Raw genomic sequence first — 25,247 nt, forward strand, 5'->3', positions numbered from 1 at the left:
AATACACACGCGCAGAATGATTAACACACGGGACGAGACCCGTAATCAACGGCACGAAAACCAAAACACACAGCACATGTACTCACACGCTCCAACGGACATTGTAACAATAATCGACAGCACCATGGTGAACAAAGGGCACATATATACAAATACAATCAGTGGGAATAGGGGCCAGGTGTGCTCAATGAAAGTTCCAGAGGGATCCGTGACAACATTGTTCTCTCCCTATGTGCAGATTTAAAAACATCTCCTCTCCCCTTTCCCTCGGTCAAATAGGTAATTGACATACATTATATAAATAACACAAAACGGAAAACAACTGTGTATTTGTACAGTAATTTTTATTTAGAGGCCACAGCTCTTGCATATTACAACTGTTGGCTTTCATAAGGCAAAAGCAAGAATGATCCACCAGCTAATTTCACACAGAAAACAGAAAGCGTTCAGAGGGTGGGGACCCACGGGCATGCAGCAATGGCTCAGAATGCAATGTACAGCGTTGTATATACAAAACAACAGTGAGATCCAAGGAAATGCCACACAGCTCATCCTAATCAACTACGGAATCAAACATAAAAGACGAACCAACTTTCATTTTGGTAAATAAAAAACCTTTTTCTTTTTAGAGCTCTTTTCTCTGTAAAAGTGCAACTCAATTTAAAATAGAGTAGAACCTGTTTCAAGGTCTTTTCAACAACGTAGAAATAAAAATATAATCTCCAACAAGATATCAAAATGGAGCTATGAGAATATTGCATTTCTAGAATACCCACTCATTTTAGTTCAAAATGGCTGCTGGACAATGTCTCGTTAGTGTTAGGGTGAGAGATTATGAGGTCACAGAGCATTGACATAGATATGGAAACGCAAGTTCTAGAACATACTGTGGGGTTGAGAGTAGAGTGAGTAGACGAGAAGACGTTTATCCTAAACAGCTTTGAACTTAAATAATGAGGGTCATTTTCAGTTTGAAGCAGTTGGCATCCACTTTAAGACAGACAAGACAAAGAAAAGGGTACATACACTCATCGTCACAAAAATGTACCATTATAATGAGTGTAGAATACGACAAAGAAGCGCCATTTAGGTTTGCATTGGACAGGAACACACCTAATAATCTCACTCAACATTGTCAAACAAATGGTACTCCATATTGCTTAGGAACACATAGAAATGAATTTAGAAATCAATGAGACAAAGATATCATCGGTGCTATCTTCAGCATGACACAGCTAAACTGTCGATCATGGTTTATTTTTTCAACATTTTTCTTCAGTATAGTAATTACTATTTGTATTGTTTATTACAGGTCCTTCATGGGCATTTCAAGCTGACAAACATGTCCTAGAGTTGATATGTGAGTAACAGAGTTGGTACATGCATTGGTTACCAGGCTAAGTCAAAAGTTGTGAGAGGAGGGGGTCGGCGGTGGGGTGTGGAGACAGGAGTCAGACGGGGGTAAAGGGAGGTGCCAGTTCCGGTGTTGGGTGGTGCCGGGCTCTAGTCGTCGTCTTCGTCCTCTTCGTCACTGTCCTTCATGGAGATTCCCCCCATGCCTCCCTCCTTCATGGACGCGTTGGCCTCCTCCAGGGTCAGCCTGTTCCTCACCGTGTCATACATCTTACTGTTCAGGGTGGAGTCTAGCACCCCCTGCAGACGGAAGTCACGGTACTTTTTCTACAAGGAGAAGGATTATTCATGAGTAAATTGGTTAGCCGGTACAGAGGGATGATAATGTTGACAGTAACTAAAGGCTCTAGAAAGAACGTGTTTCACCGGGTTAGAGGTAGACTACATGGAAATCAGTGATAATGATTATGAAGAGATGAGGGTCTCTCCAATCACCATCTCCAGCACACTATAACGCCTACCATACCACTAAGATACATTTTTCAACATACCCTTTCAATCACGTTCCCATCTTGCCATCACGTAAGGCGACGCTAGTCTCAAAAGAGTTTTAACCCCTGGGGTGCCAGTAAGTTTGTAGGCCGTCATTGTAAATAAGAATTCTTAACTGACTTGCCTAGTTAAATAAAGCTTAAATAAAAAAGTATCAGAAGTTACAGTACCTGGGTTACAGTGCAGGTTATTAACCCCTCCCTGCCAGTGAGTTACCTTGACAATCCTGATGAGGATCTTGAGCTGGTAGACATGGAGCTGCTGGTCCATTCGCTCAGTGAGCCAGGTCCCCAGTAGGTTCATGGTGGCTGTGTACCATTGCTGCAACACACACAAACACAGCGTTCTCCAGCAAAACACACACACACACACACACACACACACACACACACACACACACACACACACACACACACACACACACACACACACACACACACACACACACACACACACACACACACACACACACACACATTGACAAAAGCAAGCAACACACACACATACACACACTCAAGCAAACTAGAGCTCTGAATATCAAGATGCAGCTTGATATGTTTTCTAGTGAACACATACACACGTCTTACAAGCAAAACACACACACATAGGGACGTACTTTCTGACACTTAACACACACAGACATTCACAGTATTCTCCAGGAAAGATGAGACAGACATTTCAAAACACACACACACACAGAAGACACAATACTGTAGTGGTGAATAGAAGCACACACTGAACATGCATAAAATACAGATTCAGAAAAAAGCACATTATTATTTCATAATTCCCATTTCTCCAATCACTGCAGGACTCTACGAAAATCTGAGGGAAACAATTAAATGATTAATAAATTGCCAGGGTATACTAGTAGACATTAGTATTAGTAGTAGACATTAATCTATAAAATCTTTATGTTTTCTGGCACTAAAGTTCTGGCTCCAGTACACTCAGGGACAGAATCTTATATAGTTTTTAATAAACTGAACATAATATGCCATACATAATTTGTATCTGAATTTAAATAAGTAAATTCTTTACTTCAAATGTACTTCCAGACTAGAGCTAAAGCCCTATGAAGACTCTTCAATAGTTATTAGCAACACAACAACGTCTTAGAACATTCCTTCTACATACTGTAACTCCATAGTGTCCTTTCAACTCGATCATTTGCGGAAATGAAATCATAATGAGAAAATGAGGAAAGTGTTAGGCAGGCAAGGAGCAGATAGTTGTGCTATTTTCTTATACCTTTTCAGAAGATCGTTTCATTCATGCATTCAGAGTGTAGGATAAGATTGATCTAGATGATTCATATCAGAGATCAAGTTATAAGAGAACAGCACACAAGAGAGGAGTGATGAACCAAGGAAGATAGGATATAGTCATCCTCCCTCGAACGTCCAGAAAAAAATATAAACTTTGAGTAATGTGGAGTGAGTAGGCAGGGTCAGGATTGAGGGCCTGGTCAGGAATGAGGGCCAGGAATGAGGGCCTGGAGGGCCTGGAGGCTCAGGAATGAGGGCCTGGAAGGCCAGGATTCGACTTCTTTTGGTTGGTATTTGGATGGTTTGACTGGTCTAATTGCCCTAGCTCTAATTTGATTGGACCCAAGTTTGTTTGTCCTGTAGAGAGGACTGGTAGGTCAGGAGGTTTTGGATTGGCGCTTGAGGTCAGATATTAGCGGATGGATGCCTGTCCACTTCACACGGTCGAGTTGAGCCTACGTGCGTGCAGTGCATGCAGACCTGGAAGGCAGGTGGGTAGGTGGCTGGGTGGATGCGTGCGTGCAGAGATTAGTTGGCTGTATGTGTTGTCTAGTAGTATCGTGGTATGGCAGTATATTCATATACAGTGCCTTTGGAAAGTATTCAGACCCCTTGACGTTTTTCACATTTTGTTACGTTACAGCCTTATTCTAAAATGGATTAAATAAATAAAAATCCTCAGAAATCTACACACAATACCCCATAATGACAAAGCGAAAACAGGTTTTTAGAAATGTTTGCCTAGAAGGCCAGCACCCCGGAGTCACCTCTTCACTGTTGACGTTGAGACTGGTGTTTTACGGGTACTTTTTAATGAAGCTGCCAGTTGAGGACTTGTGAGGAGTCTGTTTCTCAAACTAGACACTCTTAATGTACTTGTCCTCTTACTCAGTTGTGCACCGGGGTCTCCCACTGCCCTTTCTATTCTGCTTAGAGACAGTTTGCGCTGTTCTGTGAAGGGAGTAGTACACGGCGTTGTACGAGATCTTCAGTTTCTTGGCAATTTCTCGCATGGAATAGCGTTCTTTTCTCAGAACAAGAATAGACACAAGTTTCAGAAGAAAGTTCTTGGTGTCTGGCCATTTTGAGCCTGTAATCGAACCCGCAAATGCTGATGCTCCAAATACTCAACTAGTCTAAAGGCCAGTTTTATTACTTCTTTAATCAGTACAACAGTTTTCAGCTATGCTAACATAATTGCAAAAGGATTTTCTAATGATCAATTAGCCTTTTAAAATGATAACTTGGATTAGCTAACACAACGTGCCATTGGAACACAAGAGTGATGGTTGCTGATAATGGGCCTCTGTACGCCTATGTAGATATTCCATAAAAAATCTGCCGTTTCCAGCTACAATAGTCATTTACAACATTAACAATGTCTACACTGTATTTCAGATCAATTTGATGTTCATTTAATGGACAAAAAATGTGTTTTTCTTTCAAAAACAAGGACATTGTAACGCGGGTCGTATAAAGGGGACCAAGGCGCAGCGTGTAGAGTGCTCATTTCTTAACTTTAACGAAGACACTTAAACAAAACAACAAAACGACAGCCAACAGTTCCGTCAGGTCCACTTGACAAAACGGAAAACAACTACCCACAAAAACCCAGGAAGAAAAACCCCTACTTAAATATGATCTCCAATCAGAGGCAACGAGGACCAGCTGCCTCCAATTGGAGATCAACCCCCCCCCCCCCAAAAAAACATAGAAATAGAAAACCTAGAACCACAAACATAGAAATAGAAAACATAGAAAAACACAAAACACCCCCTGTCACGCCCTGACCTACTCTACTATAGAAAATGACATCTTACTAGGGTCAGGACGTGACAGACATTTCTAAGTGGCTCCAAACTTTTGAATGGTAGTGTATGTAAATGAGATATATCCGTTTTTTCTTTTTAATAAATTAGCAAAAAAATACAAAAAAATCTTGTTTTGCTTTGCCGTTATGGGGTATTGAGTGTAGATATATGAGGGGAAAAAAACGATTTAATCCATTTTTAGAGTAAGGCTGTAACGTAACAGAATGTGGGAATTTAAGGGGTCTGAATACTTTCCGAAGGCACTGTAGTAGTATGGTAGTGTAGTAGTATGGTACTATATTAGTATGGTAGTATAGTAGTATATTAGTATGGTAGTTTAGTAGTACAGTAGTATAGTAGTATAGTGGTATGGTAGTATGGTAGTATATAGTAGTAGTATGTTGGTATGGTAGTATAGTTGCATAGTGGTATGGTAGTATGGTAGTATACAGTAGTAGTATGGTAGTATATTAGTATGGTAGTAGGGTAGTATAGTAGTATGACTGAGGCAGAACTCTAAGAGGAGAATGGTCATGCTAGAAGATGTACACAGGAAGATTATTTGACTTGAATTCATGCCATTCAACATAATGTGCTAAAACAATGCAACATTAGAGATAAGTGCCACTTTCTGAAGAGAGATAAGGCGGTAGGAGTTATGGGGTTAATAAAGAAAGAAAGAATTGAGAGAGAGAGAAAAAAAGTAAAGTTGTTGAAATGAATAAGTGAAAGATAGAAAGAGAGAGAGAGAGCGAGATGCAGCATTGGGGAGTTTTGCCAGTTTCATGCAAAGAGATGGATGGAATATAATAGCATTAGGATGGAAAATAATGTTTATAAAAGCACCAATCTAATCATCAGACACTAATGGAAATACAAAGTTAAACACTGTTGCAACCAAAACATCCACAGCTCAAAAGATGTAAACAGTCAAACATGGTAGGGTCAGGTCAGAAGCAGCTATACTAACAGCCACACATCAGAAACAGTAGGGAGGAGGTACTGTTTAGCAGTGTAGAAATACAAGGAGACAGACAGGGACAGCCAGTGTTGACTTCAAAGATGAAAGCAAACATACTTCACAGTAGTACAACACACCTCTCAAGCACAAAACACACACCACTCTAAGCACATAAAAGCACACCTCTCTAGCACATAACAGCACACCTCGCTAGCACATAACAGCACACCTCTCAAACACACAAAGCCAACACACAGTGACAGCGCTGGAACAGAATGCTACTGCACGAATAAAACCTCTCAAACACACTAATACAAAGCTAATACACATACTGAATCACTGTACCGCACACCTTTCAGACACACTAATACAAAGCTAATACACATACTCAATCACTGTACCGCACACCTCTCAGACACAGTAATACACAGCTAATGCACATACTGATTCACTGTACCGCACACCTCTCATACACACTAATACACAGCTAATACACATACTGAATCACTGTACCACACACCTCTCAGACACACTAATACACACCTAATACATATACTGAATCACTGTACCAAACACCTCTCAGACACACTAATACACATACTGAATCACTGTACCGCACATCTCTCAGACACACAAAGCCAACACACACACACATCTGTGCACCACAATACTGTACAGTTTATACATTTCAGGGGTATGAAGCAGACACACATCACTGTAGTACACCTCACGGAAATGGTGGACACATTATTTCAAATGTACCACATAAGGATTACGTGCTTGTAAGACAGTGCTCTCATATCCCTGGCTTTTGCCAGACCGATTCAAACGTGAACGTGTACAGATGTAGGATCTTCATTTGATCACCCTGTTGCAGGAGAACTTTCCTGCAATGCATGGCATTTAAATCTTTTAGAGTGTTTGAGGTTTAAAAAGGCTTCTGAAGTTTGTATTTTCCACATTGAAAGAGGCTTGATTTATCCTTATGAAAAATTGATCAGTCCCTACAAAAATATCCATTAATGTTAATCCACAAATTAAGATCCGACATCTGTATTGTAAAGTACTATATAATATTCAAGATTATTGACATAGAAAATCAATGTTAGTTATTATGTATCCTAGTGTTGGAGTGAATTAGATCATCTGTACATAATCCCATATCTTTCTTTACCCAGAGAGCACTGCTTTCGATAATCCTGCCTGATGGTGCTTGTTTGGATTCTTTGCTTGTAAACCAAAGGGATCCAACCAATTCCCAAAGGTCCAAAAACACTGTGGCAATGCATACCAGAATACAGTGGGCAGCAGCAGAGGAGGAAGAATAGATAGAAGAGAAAAGCCACTAGAGGAGGATAATAAAACACAGCCCTCTTCTGTACCAGGCTGTGGTAGGTATACACACAGCCCATGGTCTCAAAATGTGACATATCATATCCCTTCTCTGTCACAATTGTTTTGCCACATTTTGGAAATCCCCCTTCCTATTGGTCAGGAGGAGGCATCTTACTTACATCAAATAACCTTTCTATATACACCTCCTCATTGACCTTATCTCGCAGGATGTCCTGAGAGTGGCGGACACAGGTCACGTAACCGTCGGCAACATCCATCCCAGGCTTCTGCAAACACACCAGAAACAGAAACATTGTAAATCTGTCATTTGTATTATGTAAAAATGTATTTAAAATATACTAAAGAATATGGAAAATAAATAAAATATTGACAACTCTGAAATTAAATAATGATGTAATGTACTAAATACAGTTGAAGTTGGAAGTTTACATACACCTTAGCCAAATACATTTAAACTCAGTTTTTCACAATTCCTGACATTTAATCCCAGCTATACATTAAATAAAGTATTGGTTTTGATGTACTTCAACCATGATGCTGCCACCCCTGTGCTTCACGGTTGGGATGGTGTTCTTCGGCTTGCAAGCCTCCCCCTTTTTCCTCCAAACATAACGATGGTCATTATGGCCAAACAGTTCTATTTTTGTTTCATCAGACCAGAGGACATTTCTCCAAAAAGTATGATCCTTGTCCCCATGTGCAGTTGCAAACCGTAGTATGGCTTTTTTATGGCAGTTTTGGAGCAGTGGCTTCTTCCTTGCTGAGCGGCCTTTCAGGTTATGTCGATATAGGACTCGTTTTACTGTGGATATAGATACTTTTATACCTGTTTTCTCCAGCATCTTCACAAGGTCCTTTGCTGTTGTTCTGGTTTTGATTTGCACTTCTCGCACCAAAGTACGTTCATCTCCAGGAGACAGAACGCGTATCCTTCCTGAGCAGTATGACAGCTGCGTGGTCCCATGGTGATTATACTTGCGTACTGTTGTTTGTGCAGATGAACGTGGTACCTTCAGGCATTTGGAAATTGCTCCCAAGGATCAACCAGACTTGTGGAGGTCTACAATTTTTTTCTGAGTTCTTGGCTGATTTCTTGTGAATTTTCAATGATATCAAGAAAAGAGGCACTGAGTTTGAAGGTAGGCCTTGAAATACATCCACAGGTACACCTCCAATTGACTCAAATCATGCCAATTAGCCTATCAGAAGCATCTAAAGCCATGACATAACTTTCTGGAATTTTCCAAGCTGTTTAAAGGCACAGTCAACTTAGTGTATGTAAACTTCTGACCCACTGGAATTGTGATACAGTGAATTATATGTGAAATAATCTGTCTGTGAACAATTGTCGTGCACAAAGTAGATGTCCTAACCGACTTGGCAAAACTATAGTTTGTTAACAAGAAATTTGTGGAGTGGTTGAAAAACGAGTGTATGCAAACATCCGATTTCAACTGTACCTACTCACACAGTAAAAAGTATTAAGGATAATAAATAGAGGAAGGGTTGGGAGAGGCAGAGGAAAGGGGTTATGGGAGAAAAATATATCTTCTCTGCACAGCACAGTAAAATCACAGCAAACACATAAGAATGTACTGAATTATATGTTATTGCTTTCAGATCACATAGCTTTACTGGTTTGACATGTGGGACTGCAGCACACTTACAGGGACATCCACATACTTAGACGCAGCTTTCACCTGAAATTACAGACAGAATGTGACAAGAAAAGATGAGAATTGCATCATTTGCACAGTCACCAATATAACTACAATAATTGACAGAAACACAGTTCCATCTGCCACGATATTGGAGGAGATACAGTAGAGAAGCCTAGTCTTACCGTGAATGACATGAAAGATGAGAAGAGAGTGCCTTCATCATATCGGGAGATCTTCGCCAACAGGGCCTCCAGAATAACCACAAACTGAGAAGAAGTGAGACACACAAACAACAAATAAACAAATCAAATCGTATTTGTCACATGGGCCGAATACAACAGTGAAATGGTTACAAACAACTAACAAATAGATTTATCCCAGACCACAAATCACCTTGTTCTTCTTTTCTAGTACCACAAAGCAAGCTGAGGCCAACCACAAAATGAGTCACGTATCGTTAGGAAGGACAACTTCTATAAGAAAGAAGAAGAGTGAAGTGTACCTTAGCCACCATGAGTTGGATCATGTCTTTCACACTCTCCTCAATCAGTTCATCTATTTGGGCGTGGTACTGTTTCTGAAATACCAAAATAACACACAGTTCATCTATTTTGGTGGTACATTTTCTAGTAGGTGTATGTGATCCCTTGTGGGAAATGAACCCACAACCTTTGCACCACATTCTTACCTCCTGGCCCATCTCCATGGCACACAGCTTGGCGGACTGGTCCTTTGCGTCCACCATCACATTGAACATGGTGCATATTGCTGCTGAGATGCGGAAGTCTGTGCCCCTGCTGCTCTTTGCCAGCTTGGACTCAAATGCCATCTTAGTGCTGCAATACACATCAGGGAACATCTCTATGCAATGTATCATATTTTGTTTGAGGCAGAGGCTCATGTCCAGCCACATGATCGAGAGACACCAACACCGACACGACACAACACCGCCTCGCTTCGTGTTCTTAGGAAACTATGCAGTATTTTGTTTTTTATGTATTATTTCTTACACTGTTACCACAGGAAATCTTAAGTCTTTTTACATACAGCCGGGATTAACTATTGGATATAAGAGCAACGTCAACTTACCAACATTACGACCAGAAATACGACTTTCCCAAAGCGTATCCTGTGTTTGGCTTTCACCCAGGACAATGGATCGGATCCCAGCAGGCGACCCAAAACAACAGCATTGCAGAAGGGGCAAATGGAGCAGTCTTCTGGTCAGGCTCCATAGACGGGCACATCGCCCACCGCTCCCGAGTATACTACTCGCCAATGTCCAGTCTCTTGACAACAAGGTAGACAAAATCCGAGCAAGGGTTTTCTTCCAGAGAGACATCAGAGATTGTAACACTCTCTGTTTCACGGAAACATGGCTCACTCTGGATACGTTATCAGAGTCGGTACAGCCACCTGGTTTCTTCACGCATCGTGCCAACAGAAACAAACATCTCTCTGGTAAGAAGAAGGGCGGGAGTGTATGCCTTATGATTAACGAGTCGTTTAACGAGAACTAAATTCCTTTTGTTCACCTGACCTAGAATTCCTTACAATCAATTGCCAACCGCATTATCTACCAAGAGAATTCTCTTCAATTATAATCACAGTCGTGTATCTCCCCCCCCCAAGCAGACACCTCAATGGCCCTGAAAGAACTTCATTTGACTCTATGTAAACTGGAAACCACATATCCTGAGGCTGCATTTATTGTAGCTGTCACGTCCTGACCAGTATAAGAGGTTATTTGTTTTTGTAGTTTGGTCAGGGCGTGGCAGGGGTGTGTTTGTTTTGTGTTGTCGGGGTTTTTGGGTATTGTTCTATGTTTTGTATTTCTATGTTCTTTCTATGTTGTGTATTTCTTTGTATTGGCCTGGTATGGCTCTCAATCAGGGACAGCTGATTGGGAGCCATACTTAGGTAGCCCTTATTCCACCTGTCTTTTGTGGGAAGTTGTTTTTGCACTGCTGTGGTTAGCCTGCAAAACTGTTTAGCTGTCGTTCGTTTTTTTTCTTGTTTTGTGTAGTGTTCAATAAAAGTTAAGATGAGCATTCACATACCCGCTGCATTTTGGTACAATCACTACGACGGCCATTACAGAACTTCCCACCAACAACGGACGAAGCAGCGGAGGAAGGAGCAGCAGAGCTATCTAGAGTCATGGACTTGGGAGGAGATTCTAGCTGGAAAAGGACCATGGAAGAAGGCTGGTGACAACCGGGAATGTTATGTGGGAACACGGCTGGCAAGGAAACCTGAGAGGCAGCCCCAAAACAAATTTTGGGGGGGGCACATGGGTAGGTTGGCTAGGCCAGGACTGGGACTTGAGCCAACTTCCCGTGCTTATTACGGGGAGCGATGGAACAAGAGAGCACCATGCTATGCGGAAGTGCGCACGGTCTCGCCCAGCCGCACGCACAGTCCGGTACGGGTGATACCAGCCCCCCGTAAGTGCCGTGCTAGAGTGAGCATCGAGCCTGGGAGAAGTGCGCCGGCACAATACATCTGGCCACCAGTGTGTCTCTTGGATCCAGGCTACCCTGCGCCTGCTCTACGCACGGCAGCCATCGGTTCTCAGCACAGCCCAGTTCGCCCTGTGCCAGCACTCCGCCCGTGCAGGGCTACGCTGACAATCGAGCCAGGATGGGTTGTGCAGGCTGTGCGCTCCAGACCTCCAGTGTGTGTTCAAGACCCGGTGTATCCAGTTCCTGCTCCTCGCACTAGCCCTGAAGTGCGTGACCCTAGTCTGGCACCTCCAAAGCCAGCATCACGCACCCGGCCTCCAGTGTGTCAGCCCAGTCCAGTACATCCTGTTCCTGCTCCTCGCACTAGCCCTGAGGTGCGTGTCTCCAGTCTGGTACCTCCAGTACCAGCCCCACGCACTAGGCCTCCAGTGCGTCAGCCCAGTCCAGTTCATCCTGCTCCTACTCCTTGCACTAGCCCTGTGGTGCATGAAAATAGTCTGGCGCCTCCAAAGCCAGCCCCATGCATCAGGCCTTCAGTGTGCAGTCCCTGTCCAGAGCTTCCGGGGCCGCCAGAGCCGCCCGCCAATCCGGAGCCGCCAGAGCCGCCCACCAGTCCGGAGCCGCCAGAGCCGCCCGCCAGTCCGGCGCAGCCAGAGCCGCCCGCCTATCCGACGCAGCCAGAGTCGCCCACCTGTCCGGCGCAGCCAGAGTTGCCCTCCTGTCCGGCGCAGCCAGAGTCGCCCGCTGCGAGGGTCCCCCGTCCGGGGTCGGTGGCGAGGGACCTCGCTCTAGTGGTGCCACCAAAGTGGGGTGAGCCAGTGGTGGAGCGGGGTCTGCGTCCCGCTCCTGAGCCACCTCCATGGTAGGAGGATTGGGGAGGGGGGGTGGTGCACAAGAACCGTCGGTGACGGTGACCACCCTCCCTTTCCTCCCCTGTAGTTTTGGGATTTTTTGTTGTGGGTTATTGTTTTGTTAGATTTTGTTTCAGGTGCGTCCGGGGTCTGCACCTTTGGGGGGGGTACTGTCACGTCCTGACCAGTATAAGGGGTTATTTGTTATTGTAGTTTGGTCAGGGCGTGGCAGGGGTGTGTTTGCTTTGTGTTGTCGGGGTTTTTGGGTATTGTTCTATGTTTTGTATGTCTATGTTCTTTCTATGTTGTGTATTTCTTTGTATTGGCCTGGTATGGCTCTCAATCAGGGACAGCTGTACTTTGTTGTTGCTGATTGGGAGCCATACTTAGGTAGCCCTTATTCCACCTGTTTTTTGTGGGAAGTTGTTTTTGCACTGCTGTGGTTAGCCTGCAAAACCGTTTAGCTGTCGTTCGTTTTTTTTCTTGTTTTGTGTAGTGTTCGATAAAAGTTAAGATGAGCATTCACATACCTGCTGCATTTTGGTCCAATCACTACGACGGCCGTCACGGTAGCTGGGGATTTTAACCTGTTAGGGCTAGGGGGCAGCATTTGCACGTCTGGATAAAAAAATGTACCCGATTTAATCTGGTTACTAATCCTACCCAGTAACTAGAATATGCATATACTTATTATATATGGATAGAAAACATTCTAAAGTTTCTAAAACTGTTTGAATGGTGTCTGTGAGTATAACAGAACTCATTTGGCAGGCAAAACCCTGAGACATTTTCTGACAGGAAGTGGATACCTGATGTGTTGTATTACCTTTAAACCTATCCCATTGAAAAACACAGGGGCTGAGGAATATTTTGGCACTTCCTATTGCTTCCACTAGATGTCACCAGCCTTTACAAAGTATTTTGAGTCTTCTGGAGGGAGATCTGACCGAACAAGAGCCATGGAACGATGATGTCCCATTAGACACCTGGCGCGCGAGTTCATGTTGGGTACCCTCGTTCCAATACGTTATAAAAGAGTATGCATTCGTCCACCTTGAATATTATTCATGTTCTGGTTAAAAAAGGCCCTAATGATTTATGCTATACAACGTTTTACATGTTTGAACGAACGTAAATATATTTTTTCCCCTCGTTCATGACGAGAAGTCCGGCTGGCTTAGATCATGTGCTAACAAGACGGAGATTTTTGGACATAAATGATGAGCTTTTTTGAACAAAACTACATTCGTTATGGACCTGTGATACCTGGAAGTGACATCTGATGAAGAGAATCAAAGGTAATGGATTATTTACATAGTATTTTCGATTTTAGATCTCCCCAACATGACGTCTAGTCTGTATCGCAACGCGTATTTTTCTGGGCGCAGTGCTCAGATTATTGCAAAGTGTGATTTCCCAGTAAGGTTATTTTTAAATCTGGCAAGTTGATTGCGTTCAAGAGATGTAAATCTATAATTCTTTAAATGACAATATAATATTTTACCAATGTTTTCTAATTTTAATTATTTAATTTGTGACGCTGACTTGACTGCCGGTTATTGGAGGGAAACGATTTCCTCAACATCAATGCCATAGTAAAACGCTGTTTTTGGATATAAATATGAACTTGATAGAACTAAAAATGCATGCATTGTCTAACATAATGTCCTAGGAGTGTCATCTGATGGAGATTGTAAAAGGTTAGTGCATCATTTTAGCTGGTTTTATGGTTTTGGTGACCCTGTCTTTGACTTGACAAAACATTACACACAACTCTTGTAAATGTACTGTCCTAACATACTCTAAATTTATGCTTTCGCCGTAAAACCTTTTTGAAATCGTAAAACGTGGTTAGATTAAGGAGATGTTTATCTTTCAAAGGGTGTAAAATAGTTGTATGTTTGAAAAATTAGAATTTTGACATTTATTTGGATTCAAATTTGCCGCTCTTGAAATGCACCTGCTGTTGATGGAGTGCACCACGGGTGGCACGCTAGCGTCCCACCTAGCCCATAGAGGTTAACAAGGGTAAGCTGAAAACAAGGCTCTCTAAATTTTATCAGCATATCAAATGCGTGACCCGGGCTGGCAAAATTCTGGACCATTGTTACTCTAACTTCAGCGACACATACAAAGCTCTCCCTCGCCCTCCTTTTGGCAAATCTGACCATGACTCCATTTTGTTGCTCCCAGCCTATAGACAGAAACTAAAACAGGAAACGCCCATGCCCAGGTCTATTCAACGCTGGTCTGACAAGTCTGATTCCACGCTTCAAGATTGCTTCGATCACGTGGACTGGGATATGTTCCGGATAGCGTCGGACAACAACATTGATGTACAGTGAGGGAAAAAAGTATTTGATCCCTTGCTGATTTTGTACGTTTGCCCACTGACAAAGAAATGATCAGTCTATAATTTTAATGGTAGGTTTATTTGAACAGTGAGAGACAGAATAACAACAAAAAAATCCAGAAAAACACATGTCAAAAATGTTATAAATTGATTTGCATTTTAATGAGGGAAATAAGTATTTGACCCCCTCTCAATCAGAAAGATTTCTGGCTCCCAGGTGTCTTTTATACAGGTAACGAGCTGAGATTAGGAGCACACTCTTAAAGGGAGTGCTCCTAATCTCAGCTTGTTACCTGTACAAAAGACACCTGTCCACAGAAGCAATCAATCAATCAGATTCCAAACTCTCCACCATGGCCAAGACCAAAGAGCTCTCCAAGGATGTCAGGGACAAGATTGTAGACCTACACAAGGCTGGAATGGGCTACAAGACCATCGCCAAGCAGCTTGGTGAGAAGGTGACAACATTTGATGCGATTATTCGCAAATGGAAGAAACACAAAAGAACTGTCAATCTCCCTCGGCCTGGGGCTCCATGCAAGATCTCACCTCATGGAGTTGCAATGATCATGAGAACGGTGAGGAATCAGCCCAGAACTACACGGCAGGATCTTGTCAATGATATCAAGGCAGCTGGGACTATAGTCACCAAGAAAACAATTGGTAACACACTACGCCGTGAAGGACTGAAATCCTGCAGCGCCTGCAAGGTCCCCTTGCTCAAGAAAGCACATATACATGCCCGTCTGAAGTTTGCCAATGAACATCTGAATAATTCAGAAGACAAGTGGGTGAAAGTGTTGTGGTCAGATGAGACCAAAATGGAGCTCTTTGGCATCAACTCAACTCGCCGTGTTTGGAGGAGGAGGAATGCTGCCTATGACCCCAAGAATTCAATCCCCACCATCAAACATGGAGGTGGAAACATTATGCTTTGGGGGTGTTTTTCTGCTAAGGGGACAGGACAACTTCACCGCATCAAAGGGACAATGGACGGGGCCATGTACCGTCAAATATTGGGTGATAACCTCCTTCCCTCAGCCAGAGCTTTGAAAATGGGTCGTGGATGGGTATTCCAGCATGACAATGACCTTAAACACACGGCCAAGGCAACAAAGGAGTGGCTCAAGAAGAAGCACAATAAAGTCCTGGAGTGGCCTAGCCAGTCTCCAGACATTAATCCCATAGAAAATCTGTGGAGGGAGCTGAAGGTTCGAGTTGCCAAACGTCAGCCTCGAAACCTTAATGACTTGGAGAAGATCTGCAAAGTGGAGTGGGACAAAATCCCTCCTGAGATGTGTGCAAACTTGGTGATCAACTACAAGAAACGTCTGACCTCTGTGATTGCCAACAAGGGTTTTGCCACCAAGTACTAAGTCATGTTTTGCAGAGGGCTCAAATACTTATTTCCCTCATTAAAATGCAAATCAATTTATAACATTTTTGACATGCGTTTTTCTAGATCTTTTTTTCTAAATCTTTTCTAGATTTTTTCTAGATTCAATTTCGTGACAAATAAATTCTAAATATTCCATTACCGTACTTCGAAGCATGTCAACCGCTGTTTAAAATCCATTTTTATGCCATTTTTCTCGTAAAAAAGCGATAATATTCCGACCGGGAAAGCGTGTATACGTACAAAGAGAGAGAAAATAAAAACATCTCATGCCCTCGTGCACGAGCCTGAGTCTCAGAGTACTCTGACCGGCCACTATCCAAACGCGATAATGTGTTTCAGCCTGGGGCTGCCTCGATATCATTCAACTTTTTCCCGGGCTCTGAGAGCCTATGGGAGCCGTAGGAAGTGTCACGTTACAGCAAAGATCCTCAGTCTTCAATAAACAGAGACAAGAAGAACAAGATCTTGTCAGAGAGGGCACTTCCTGTAAGGAATCTTCTCAGGTTTTTGCCTGCCATATGAGTTCTGTTATACTCACAGACACCATTCAAACAGTTTTAGAAACTTTAGGGTGTTTTCTATCCAAAGCCAATAATTATATGCATATTCTAGTTTCTGGGCAGGAGTAGTAACCAGATTAAATCGGGTATGTTTTTTATCCGGCCGTGTCAATACTGCCCCCTAGCCCTAACAGGTTAATCAGGGCAAGGCGACCGGAAACATGACCGAATACAAACAGTGTAGCTATTCCCTCCGCAAGGCAATCAAACAGTATAGAGACAAAGTACAGTCGCAATTCAACGGCTCAGACACGAGAGGTATGTGGCATGGTCTACAGTCAATCACGGACTACAAAAAGAATACCAGCCCCGTTGCGGACCACGATGTCTTGCTCCCAGACAAACTAAACAACTTCTTTACTTGCTTTGAGGACAATACAGTGCCACTGACACAGCCCGCTACCAAAACCTGCAGGCTTTCCTTCACCGCAGCCAACGTGAGTAAAACATTGAAATGTGTTAACCCTCGCAAGGCTGCCGGCCCAGATGGCATCCCTAGCCGCGTCCTCAGAGCATGCGCAGACCAACTGGCTGGTGTGTTTACGGACATATTCAATCAATTGTTCCTGTTCCCAACATTTACATTTTAGTCATTTAGCAGACACTCTTATCCAGAGCGACTTACAGTATTGAATACATACATTTCATACATTTTTTCTCCGTACCCAAGAAAGCTAAGGTAACTGAGCTAAACGACTATTGGCCCGTAGCACTCACTTCCGTCATCATGAAGTGCTTTAAAACCTGTTGGGGATAGGGAGCAGTATTTGCACGGCCGGATAAAAAACGTACCCGATTTAACCTGGTTACTACTCCTGCCCAGTAACTAGAATATGCATATAATTAGTAGATTTGGATAGAAAACACTCTAAAGTTTCTAAAACTGTTTGAATGGTGTCTGTGAGTATAACAGAACTCATATGGCAGTCAAAACCCTGAGACAAATCCTAACAGGAAATGGAAATCTGATGTGTGGAATCACTTCAAACCTTTGCCATTGAAACACACAGGGACTTATTAATCATTTAGTACTTCCTAAGGCTTCCACTAGATGTCGACAGTCTTTACAAAGTGGTTTGAGTCTTCTATGGTAGAAACTGACCCAAAGAGATGCTTGGGAAGTTGGTCACAGGGGGAGGGCCATTACCACTATGACGTGGGCGCCCATGGCTACCCTCCCCTTTCGAAACGTTTAGTAAGACAATGCAATCGTCCGCCTTGAATATTATTGAAGCTCTGGTTGAAAAAGTCCCTAAAGATTTATGTTATACAACGTTTGACATGTTTGAACGAACGTAAATATATATTTTTTGCACATACATGACGACAAGTCCCGCGCGCTTCAGTACATTATGAGTAGCCTTCGGAACGCGCTAACAAGAAGGAACTATTGGGACATAAATTATTAACTTTTTCGAACAAAACTACATTTGTTGTGGACCTGGGATCCCTGGAAGTGCCTTCTGGTGAAGATAATCAAAGGTAAGGGAATATTAACAATAGTATTTTTGATTTTAGATGGTTCCAAGATGGCGCTAACATGTATCGCCTAGCCTATTTTTCTGAGCATACATGTCATTTATTGCAAAGTGTGATTTCCCAGTAAAAAAGTAATTTTTTAAATCTGGCAATGCGGTTGCATTCATGAGCTGTTAATCTATAATTCTTTGAATGACAATATTACATTTTAACAATGAGGGAAAATATTTTCTGAACGTCACGAGCCGATGTAAAATGCTGTTTTCATATATAAATATGAACTTTATCCAACAAAAAATGCATGTATTGTGTAACATGATGTCCTAGGAGTGTCATCTGATGAAGATTGTCAAAGGTTATTGCTGCATTTAGCTGTGTTTTGGGTATTTGTGATGCATCTAGTTGCTTTGAAAATGGCAGTGTGATTTTTTTTGGCAGGGTACTCTCCTAACATAATCTAATGTTTTGCTTTTGCTGTAAAGCCTTTTTGAAATCGGACAACGTGGTTCGATTCAGGAGAGGTGTATCTATAAAATGGTGTAAAATAGTCATATGTTTGAGAAATTGAAGTTATAGCATTTATGAGGTTTTGTATTTCGCGCAACGCGATTCCACTGGCTGTTGACTAGGGTGGGACGCAAACGTCCCACTTTGCCCAGACAGGTTAAGAGACTAGTCAAGGATCATATCACCTCCACCCTACCTGACACCCTAGACCCACTCCAATTTGCTTACCGCCCCAATAGGTCCACAGACGACGCAATCGCAATCACACTGCACACTGCCCTAACCCATCTGGACAAGAGGAATACCTATGTAAGAATGCTGTTAATCGACTACAGCTCAGCATTTAACACCATAGTACCCTCCAAACTCATCATTAAGCTCGAGACCCTGGGCCTCGACCCCGCCCTGTGCAACTGGGACATGGACTTTCTGACGGGCTGCCCCCAGGTGGTGAGAGTAGGAAACAACATCTCCACCCCGCTGATCCTCAACACTGGGGCCCCACAAGGGAGCGTTCTCAGCCCTCTCCTGTACTCCCTGTTCACCCATGACTGCGTGGCCATGCACACCTCCAACTCAATCATCAAGTTTGCAGACAACACTACAGTGGTAGGCTTGATTACCAACAATGATGAGACGGCCTACAGGGAGGAGATGAGGGCCCTCGGAGTGTGGTGTCAAGGAAATAACCTCACACTCAACGTCAACAAAACAACGGAGGTGATCGTGGACTTCAGGAAACAGCAGAGGGAGCACCCCCCTATCAACATCAACAGGACAGTAGTGGAGAAGTTGGAAAGTTTTAAGTTCCTCGGCGTACACATCACGGACAAACTGAAATGGTCCACCCACACAGACAGCGTGGTGAAGAAGGCACAACAGCGCCTCTTCAACCTCAGGTGGCTGAAGAAATTTGGCTTGTCACCAAAAACACTCACAAACTTTTACAGATGCACAATCGAGAGCATCCTGTCGGGCTGTATCACCGCCTGGTACGGCAACTGCTCCGCCCACAACCGTAAGGCTCTCCAGAGGGTAGTGATGTCTGCACAACGCATCACCGGGGGCAAACTACCTGCCCTCCAGGACACCTACACCACCAGATGTCACAGGAAGGCCATCAAGGATAACAACCACCCGAGCCACTGCCTGTTCACCCCGCTATCATCCAGAAGGCGAGGTCAGTACAGGTGCATCAAAGCTGGGAACGAGAGACTGAAAAACAGCTTCTATCTCAAGGCCATCAGACTGTTAAACAGCCATCACTAACATTGAGTGGCTGCTGCCAACATACTGACTCAAATCTCTAGCCAATTTAACAATTAAAAATTGGATGTAATAAATGCATCACTAGTCACTAGTCACTTTAAACAATGCCACTTTATATCATGTTTACATACCCTACATTACTCATCTCATATGTTTATACTGTACTCTATACGATCTACTGCATCTTGCCCATGCCGTTCGGCCATCACTCATCCATATATTTATATGTACATATTCTCATTCATTCTCATTCATTCCTTTACACTTGTGTGTGTATAAGGTAGTTGTTGTGAAATTGTTAGATATTACTGCATGGTCGGAACTAGAAGCACAAGCATTTCGCTACACTCGCATTAACATCTGCTAACCTTGTGTATGTGACCAATAAAATTTGATTTGATTTGATTTGACACACACATGCACCGACCCCCACAAACACTGACAACCACATTATATCGAATCCAACACAGAAACATACACACAACACACACACACCGTTTGACGCAGTTCTCGATCATGTCGCTGGACATGAGCTTCATGCGGTTCTCCAGGTGTTTGGCGAACTCCTCCTCGGGCCAGTGCAGGTCCCTGATGAAGGTCTGCAGTGCCTCCAGCTTCCAAAACAAGTCCTCCGATGTCCCAGAGCCATTGCTGCACACCAACGGCACACCCAAACACAAACAGGTCAGAGGGCAAAGGTCAAAGAAGACAGAGGGGTCAGGGGGGTGTAAAGGAGGATGCTGGTCCTCCACACCTCAACGTCTGGGGTCAAAGGTCCTTTATTCTAACCACACACCGACCGACTGTTCCAGAGTAATGTCCTTCATATTAACTCAACTTATAAATATCAGATCTTCTCTTTAGACAGACAGTCAGTGTGTGGGGGAAATAAAAGGTCAGGGTTGACTCCAACATTGAAATAACCATGCTGTAGCATATGGTTATTATTAACCCTTTAGGTGTGAAGTGGAATCATGCAGGATAGTCACTGCAGATATCTCACACGCTGACTTGTGTCTATACAGAGCGAGGGAGTAGAGAGGTAAGGGAAGGCGTGCCTTGAAACATGGCTATAATTTTGTGTTCAAAAGTAGGTTTAATTGATCTCTATTGAACTTGGTTTGTTTTGGGTATACACGATCAATCACAGAAAATACAACTCTTGAAGAGCAGCCCCCTCTCTCACCCCCCATGTCCTCAGGCTGGTGGTACTGGGAGTGTATCCTACAGTACAGTAGATATTAAACACACCATGCAGTCCTGTCTGAAGGTGCTGTCATCCTGGGTAGAGCTGACTGGGATAGGGGGATGCAGGAAAAACAGGAAGAGGAGGAGAGGAAAAGAGGACAGGAGAGGGGGCAGATCTCTACTATATTGGATGCCAGCTGCACTGAAGCGATGGTTGCTTCAGAGCATTCAGCTAACAGTCCACCCACCCAGATACAACCAGGTGGACTCTCTACCCACCCCTCCCCATCCCAACCATAAAAATAGAAACACTAGAATGAAAACATCCGCTAACCACCAGCCCCACCCACCCTATCCCACTGGCCATAGACAGTCATGTGAGCCAGGACCAGTAATATTCATACATGGTGCTGATGCAACTGTGTTTTCTATTAGCAATCAGTGGTACAGTCAACTATTCATGAGCACTATGGACAAACTACTTTATTCTCTACAGCTAGTGCAATTATGAAAACTGTTGGAGAGAAGAGGAAAGATACACATTGGACAGAAAATTCCAGCTGAATTATGTCCACTGCTGCAATAGAGTTCAGTGCAACAAAGCTCAACACTTCCAGTGAGAGATGGTTTGGATCTGTATCTCTGTACCTCACAGCTCAACTGCATGCATGTTGAGGGGAAATGAGAAGGCATCAGATAGCCCTTCATTTCGAGAACAATCAAGTCTAAACTCTAAACAAGCCTAAACTACTGTGTTTAACCCCTTTGCAGTGCTCTTGGCATGAACATGATAGGATCGGTAAAGACCGCTCTGCTTTAATGTTTACCCCAGATTTGATTTGAGGAACGTAAGGGTAAAGTAGTCATATCTGGAATGTGCGTGCCATGCTCTAGCCTATGGAGTTGAGAAATAAGCTGTTTTCCCTTACATAATGTCTAAGCAGGTCGTTGGCAGAGATATTTCAAAATGTAAATCAATATTTTAATTGTCAATGACCTGTGACTTGGGGACCTAGGGGACATCTTCATACCAAGGCAATACATTGCTGATGCACATAAATCTAAGGTGAACTAGTTGAATACACACTCAGGGACATAGATAGCAGCCATCCATGACGGGGTGGAAAAACTAGGCATTGTTGGAAGGTTAACTGATAGTCCTGCTACTGGCGGCAGATTTGGTACTTTGGGAATTTGGAGGTTGACATTTGGTATTTGGAGATTCACATTGGGCAGATTACTTGTTAAGCTCCTGCAGAAGAGACAGACAAAAAGAACAAAATAAATCCAGAACAGTGGTAATGTAGACACTGCTGCAGATCAAAGCCATGTGACACTGTACAGTAAAAGTAATCAAATCCAGAACACAAGAGGAAAAGTCACAAAGAAACCGATCATCTTCTGACATGATACATAGTATGTAAATACCACACATAAACAAGAGCAACAGTTAGAGAAGCAGATGTTTTCGGAAGCACATAGAAAAAGAGGACCTACTACATTCAGAATAAGCAGTGGATTTCAGAGACACAGAGACACATACAGTATAAAAGCAGCAGTAAGACAAAACAACAAAGTTATATAAACACTAGACCTATAGTCTAGAAATATGTATTTTCTTTTGAGGTTTAGAGCTTTGTAAAGAGCTTCCTTTATGAAGAAAGCAAAGCAAAATGTAAATGGAATGACAAATCAATAAGAATTACTTACAAAGTGAAAAAGAGCAAATTAGAAACACAAACTAAACCGGAGAGCTTCTGTCCCTAGTGACATTTCAAAGCACACACTATGAACGTTAGAGCATGAAACAAAAAGGATGGAAATATTGGAGATAGACTTCAACTAAACCGAACAATATACACTAAAGTTTAGAGCTTCTGACAATAAAACTAATAGTTTTAATAATACCTTATGAGTCGTACCATCATATTCAGGTTTAATTTGTTTCTGAAGTTGGAATAACTAATCTCCAAGGCCTTTGTATCCTAATAAAAGTTGTATTAATGCCTATCGGGATATGTTTTCCTTCTCAGAAAAGAAACTCTGACTGAGGAGTGTGGTGAGGCAGTCAAATCTCAATAAGGAGTGACCAACATGAGGTATAGTAGTCTTGTAAGAGTCTCTCTCTCCTGGCCTATCTAGCCATCCTAAAGAGCAGACAGTTAGTGAGAGGATGGACGGTCCCTTACTTTACAGGCACCCAGGACTCTCCCTCACACCCCCTGGTGATAGACTGAGCGATGGAGGACTCCATCAGGTCCACATATCTAACCACCAGGGGAGAATAGAGGTCCTGCAGGTGTTTGTGGAATTTCCCGTTGCACAGGTGATCTAGAAGCAGAAGAAGAGTGAGAGAATAAAGAGATTATAGCAATAAACATTGTTTTATAGTTATATTGTTAATAAACATCATAGAAGGGCAGTGATTTAGGCAGAAGAGGGGGAGAGAGAATACAGTATTGATATTATTGTCACGTCCTGACCAGTAAAAGGGGTTATTTGTTATTGTAGTTTGGTCAAGGCGTGGCAGGGGGTGTTTGTTTAGTGTGTTTCGGGGTTTTTGGTTGATGTTCTATGTTTTCTATTTCTATGTGTTTATCTATTTTTTCTATTTTTTTGTTGGGGTTTTGGAAGGACCTCCAATTAGAGGCAGCTGGTTGTCGTTGCCTCTGATTGGAGGCCATATTTAAGTAGGTTAGTTTTCTCTTGTGTTTGTGGGTGGTTGTTTCCTGTTTAGTCTGTGTACCTGATGGGACTGTTTCGTCGTTTGTTTTGTGTAAGTGGTTTGTTTTTCCTTCGAATAAAAGAAGATGTTCAATATACCCGCTGCAGTTTGGTCCACTCCATACGACGACTGTTACAATTATAACATAAATTTCACAAAGGGGCAGGACCAAGCAGTGTTAGTATAGCACAGAACAGTACGTGTTTTTGAAAATAATCTGTTCTGAATCACTGTTTCTAAGGTGTGATTTCTGGAGAAAAGCCACAACCACCTCTAGCTGTTTAAGATGGGTGAAAACTTTGGACTTTTGAGTGGGTGGTTAATCCCTTTCACATTCCAAGATATGACATGAATCTAACTTGTTCCTTAATGTTTATTGGAGAAGGCCATTGGTGTATATAGGAAGAGAAACAGGAAACGTACAGTCCGTGCGGAGGAAGTCATTGAGCAGCTGGAAGAGAGGGAAGCTGTCCCAGCTCTCAGGAGACTGGATCTCCAGGGCAGCGTCCATGTCCACAGCGTACATGGCTAGGAAGGTCTCAGCGTGCTCCGTCATCAGGTCAGACCACCAGGCAAAGGCCTAGACACACACACACCACGGACAGGACAGAGACAGAACCAGGGAGGGGGTGAATGGTGAACACAAGTCCCTGTCAAGGTGTGAGGATATGGGGTAGAGCAGGCTGGACAGCGAGGGGGCAGAGCAGACTGGGAAGGATCACACACGTACTGTAGCTAATCAGAGCTCTAACAAACCCCACACCAGCAAAGCACTGTGGACTGATATTAGTGTAGGTAGGTAGGCACAGAGTACTTGCATTGTTGGCTGTTAAATGTAATGATTTTATGTAGTTATCTATAGTAATGGATGTCTGTAGCCTTGCAAACCCATGTGTTCTCCAATAATGAGTAAAACCAATCCACAGCTCTTGCTGGTGAAGACTAAAGGGATCTGGGCTGCATAAAACCTTAGCTAGCCTCCCACCAACGGGAGAAGAACTTTACAATACATTTATACACAAAGCCAAAAATAGCATAATGATAGCATATAGCTGAGTAATTATGTTGTATTCATTGATTATTGATTATTAATCTCTAGATTGAGGGAGGGTCACAGCCTGGCGGGGGGCGCCTTAGGTACCTTTTCTCATGCAGACTGACGTGGAAAACTCCCTACATGCTTTGCTCTCCAGGACCAGGAAGGAGCTCGGGTTTCCACCATTCACATCATTGCCATACCAACAGAACACTCCTCTGTAGATGTGAATGTGACACAGGTCATGTCCATGCACTGTACTCTGCCATATAATAGGAAGTAGGCACACTGACCGAAGACTGCAGCACATAGCTTCTCTACTAACTACAGGGTCTTCTGAGTGATAATTTGTGGACAGACCAAGGTACTTGATATGGGTCTCCCCAGTGATTTTCGGGATGACTAGTTAGGGTGAACAATGCTACTTAGTAAGTCAGAAGGAGGTATTTATCA

At 43.0% G+C, this 25,247-nt stretch overlaps 1 protein-coding gene across 17 annotated transcripts in view; it reads right to left on the bottom strand.

Annotated features, from left to right (window-relative positions):
* Nucleotides 1-327: 327 nt before the first annotated feature.
* Nucleotides 328-25,247, bottom strand: part of LOC100380688 (calcium-dependent secretion activator 1) — a 158,319-nt gene continuing 133,399 nt past the window's right edge. For 12 of the 17 annotated variants that reach the window (XM_014167818.2, XM_045705292.1, XM_014167816.2 and 9 more), the window contains 11 exons: nt 24,182-24,338; nt 23,223-23,364; nt 22,121-22,285; nt 20,341-20,496; nt 9,651-9,798; nt 9,465-9,539; nt 9,145-9,228; nt 8,969-9,001; nt 7,460-7,567; nt 2,122-2,226; nt 328-1,680 (listed from right to left, as the gene is read on the bottom strand). In XM_014167818.2, coding sequence (XP_014023293.1) covers nt 1,504-1,680; nt 2,122-2,226; nt 7,460-7,567; nt 8,969-9,001; nt 9,145-9,228; nt 9,465-9,539; nt 9,651-9,798; nt 20,341-20,496; nt 22,121-22,285; nt 23,223-23,364; nt 24,182-24,338 — 1,350 coding nt within the window. In that variant the 3' untranslated portion in view covers nt 328-1,503. The remainder of the gene's footprint in view (nt 1,681-2,121; nt 2,227-7,459; nt 7,568-8,968; nt 9,002-9,144; nt 9,229-9,464; nt 9,540-9,650; nt 9,799-20,340; nt 20,497-22,120; nt 22,286-23,222; nt 23,365-24,181; nt 24,339-25,247) is intronic. The other 5 variants (XM_045705299.1, XM_045705298.1, XM_045705300.1 and 2 more) reach the window with 1 other exon arrangement.

The sequence above is a fragment of the Salmo salar genome, chromosome ssa22 (assembly GCF_905237065.1).
Source record: "Salmo salar chromosome ssa22, Ssal_v3.1, whole genome shotgun sequence".
Classification (NCBI taxonomy): Eukaryota; Metazoa; Chordata; class Actinopteri; order Salmoniformes; family Salmonidae; genus Salmo; species Salmo salar.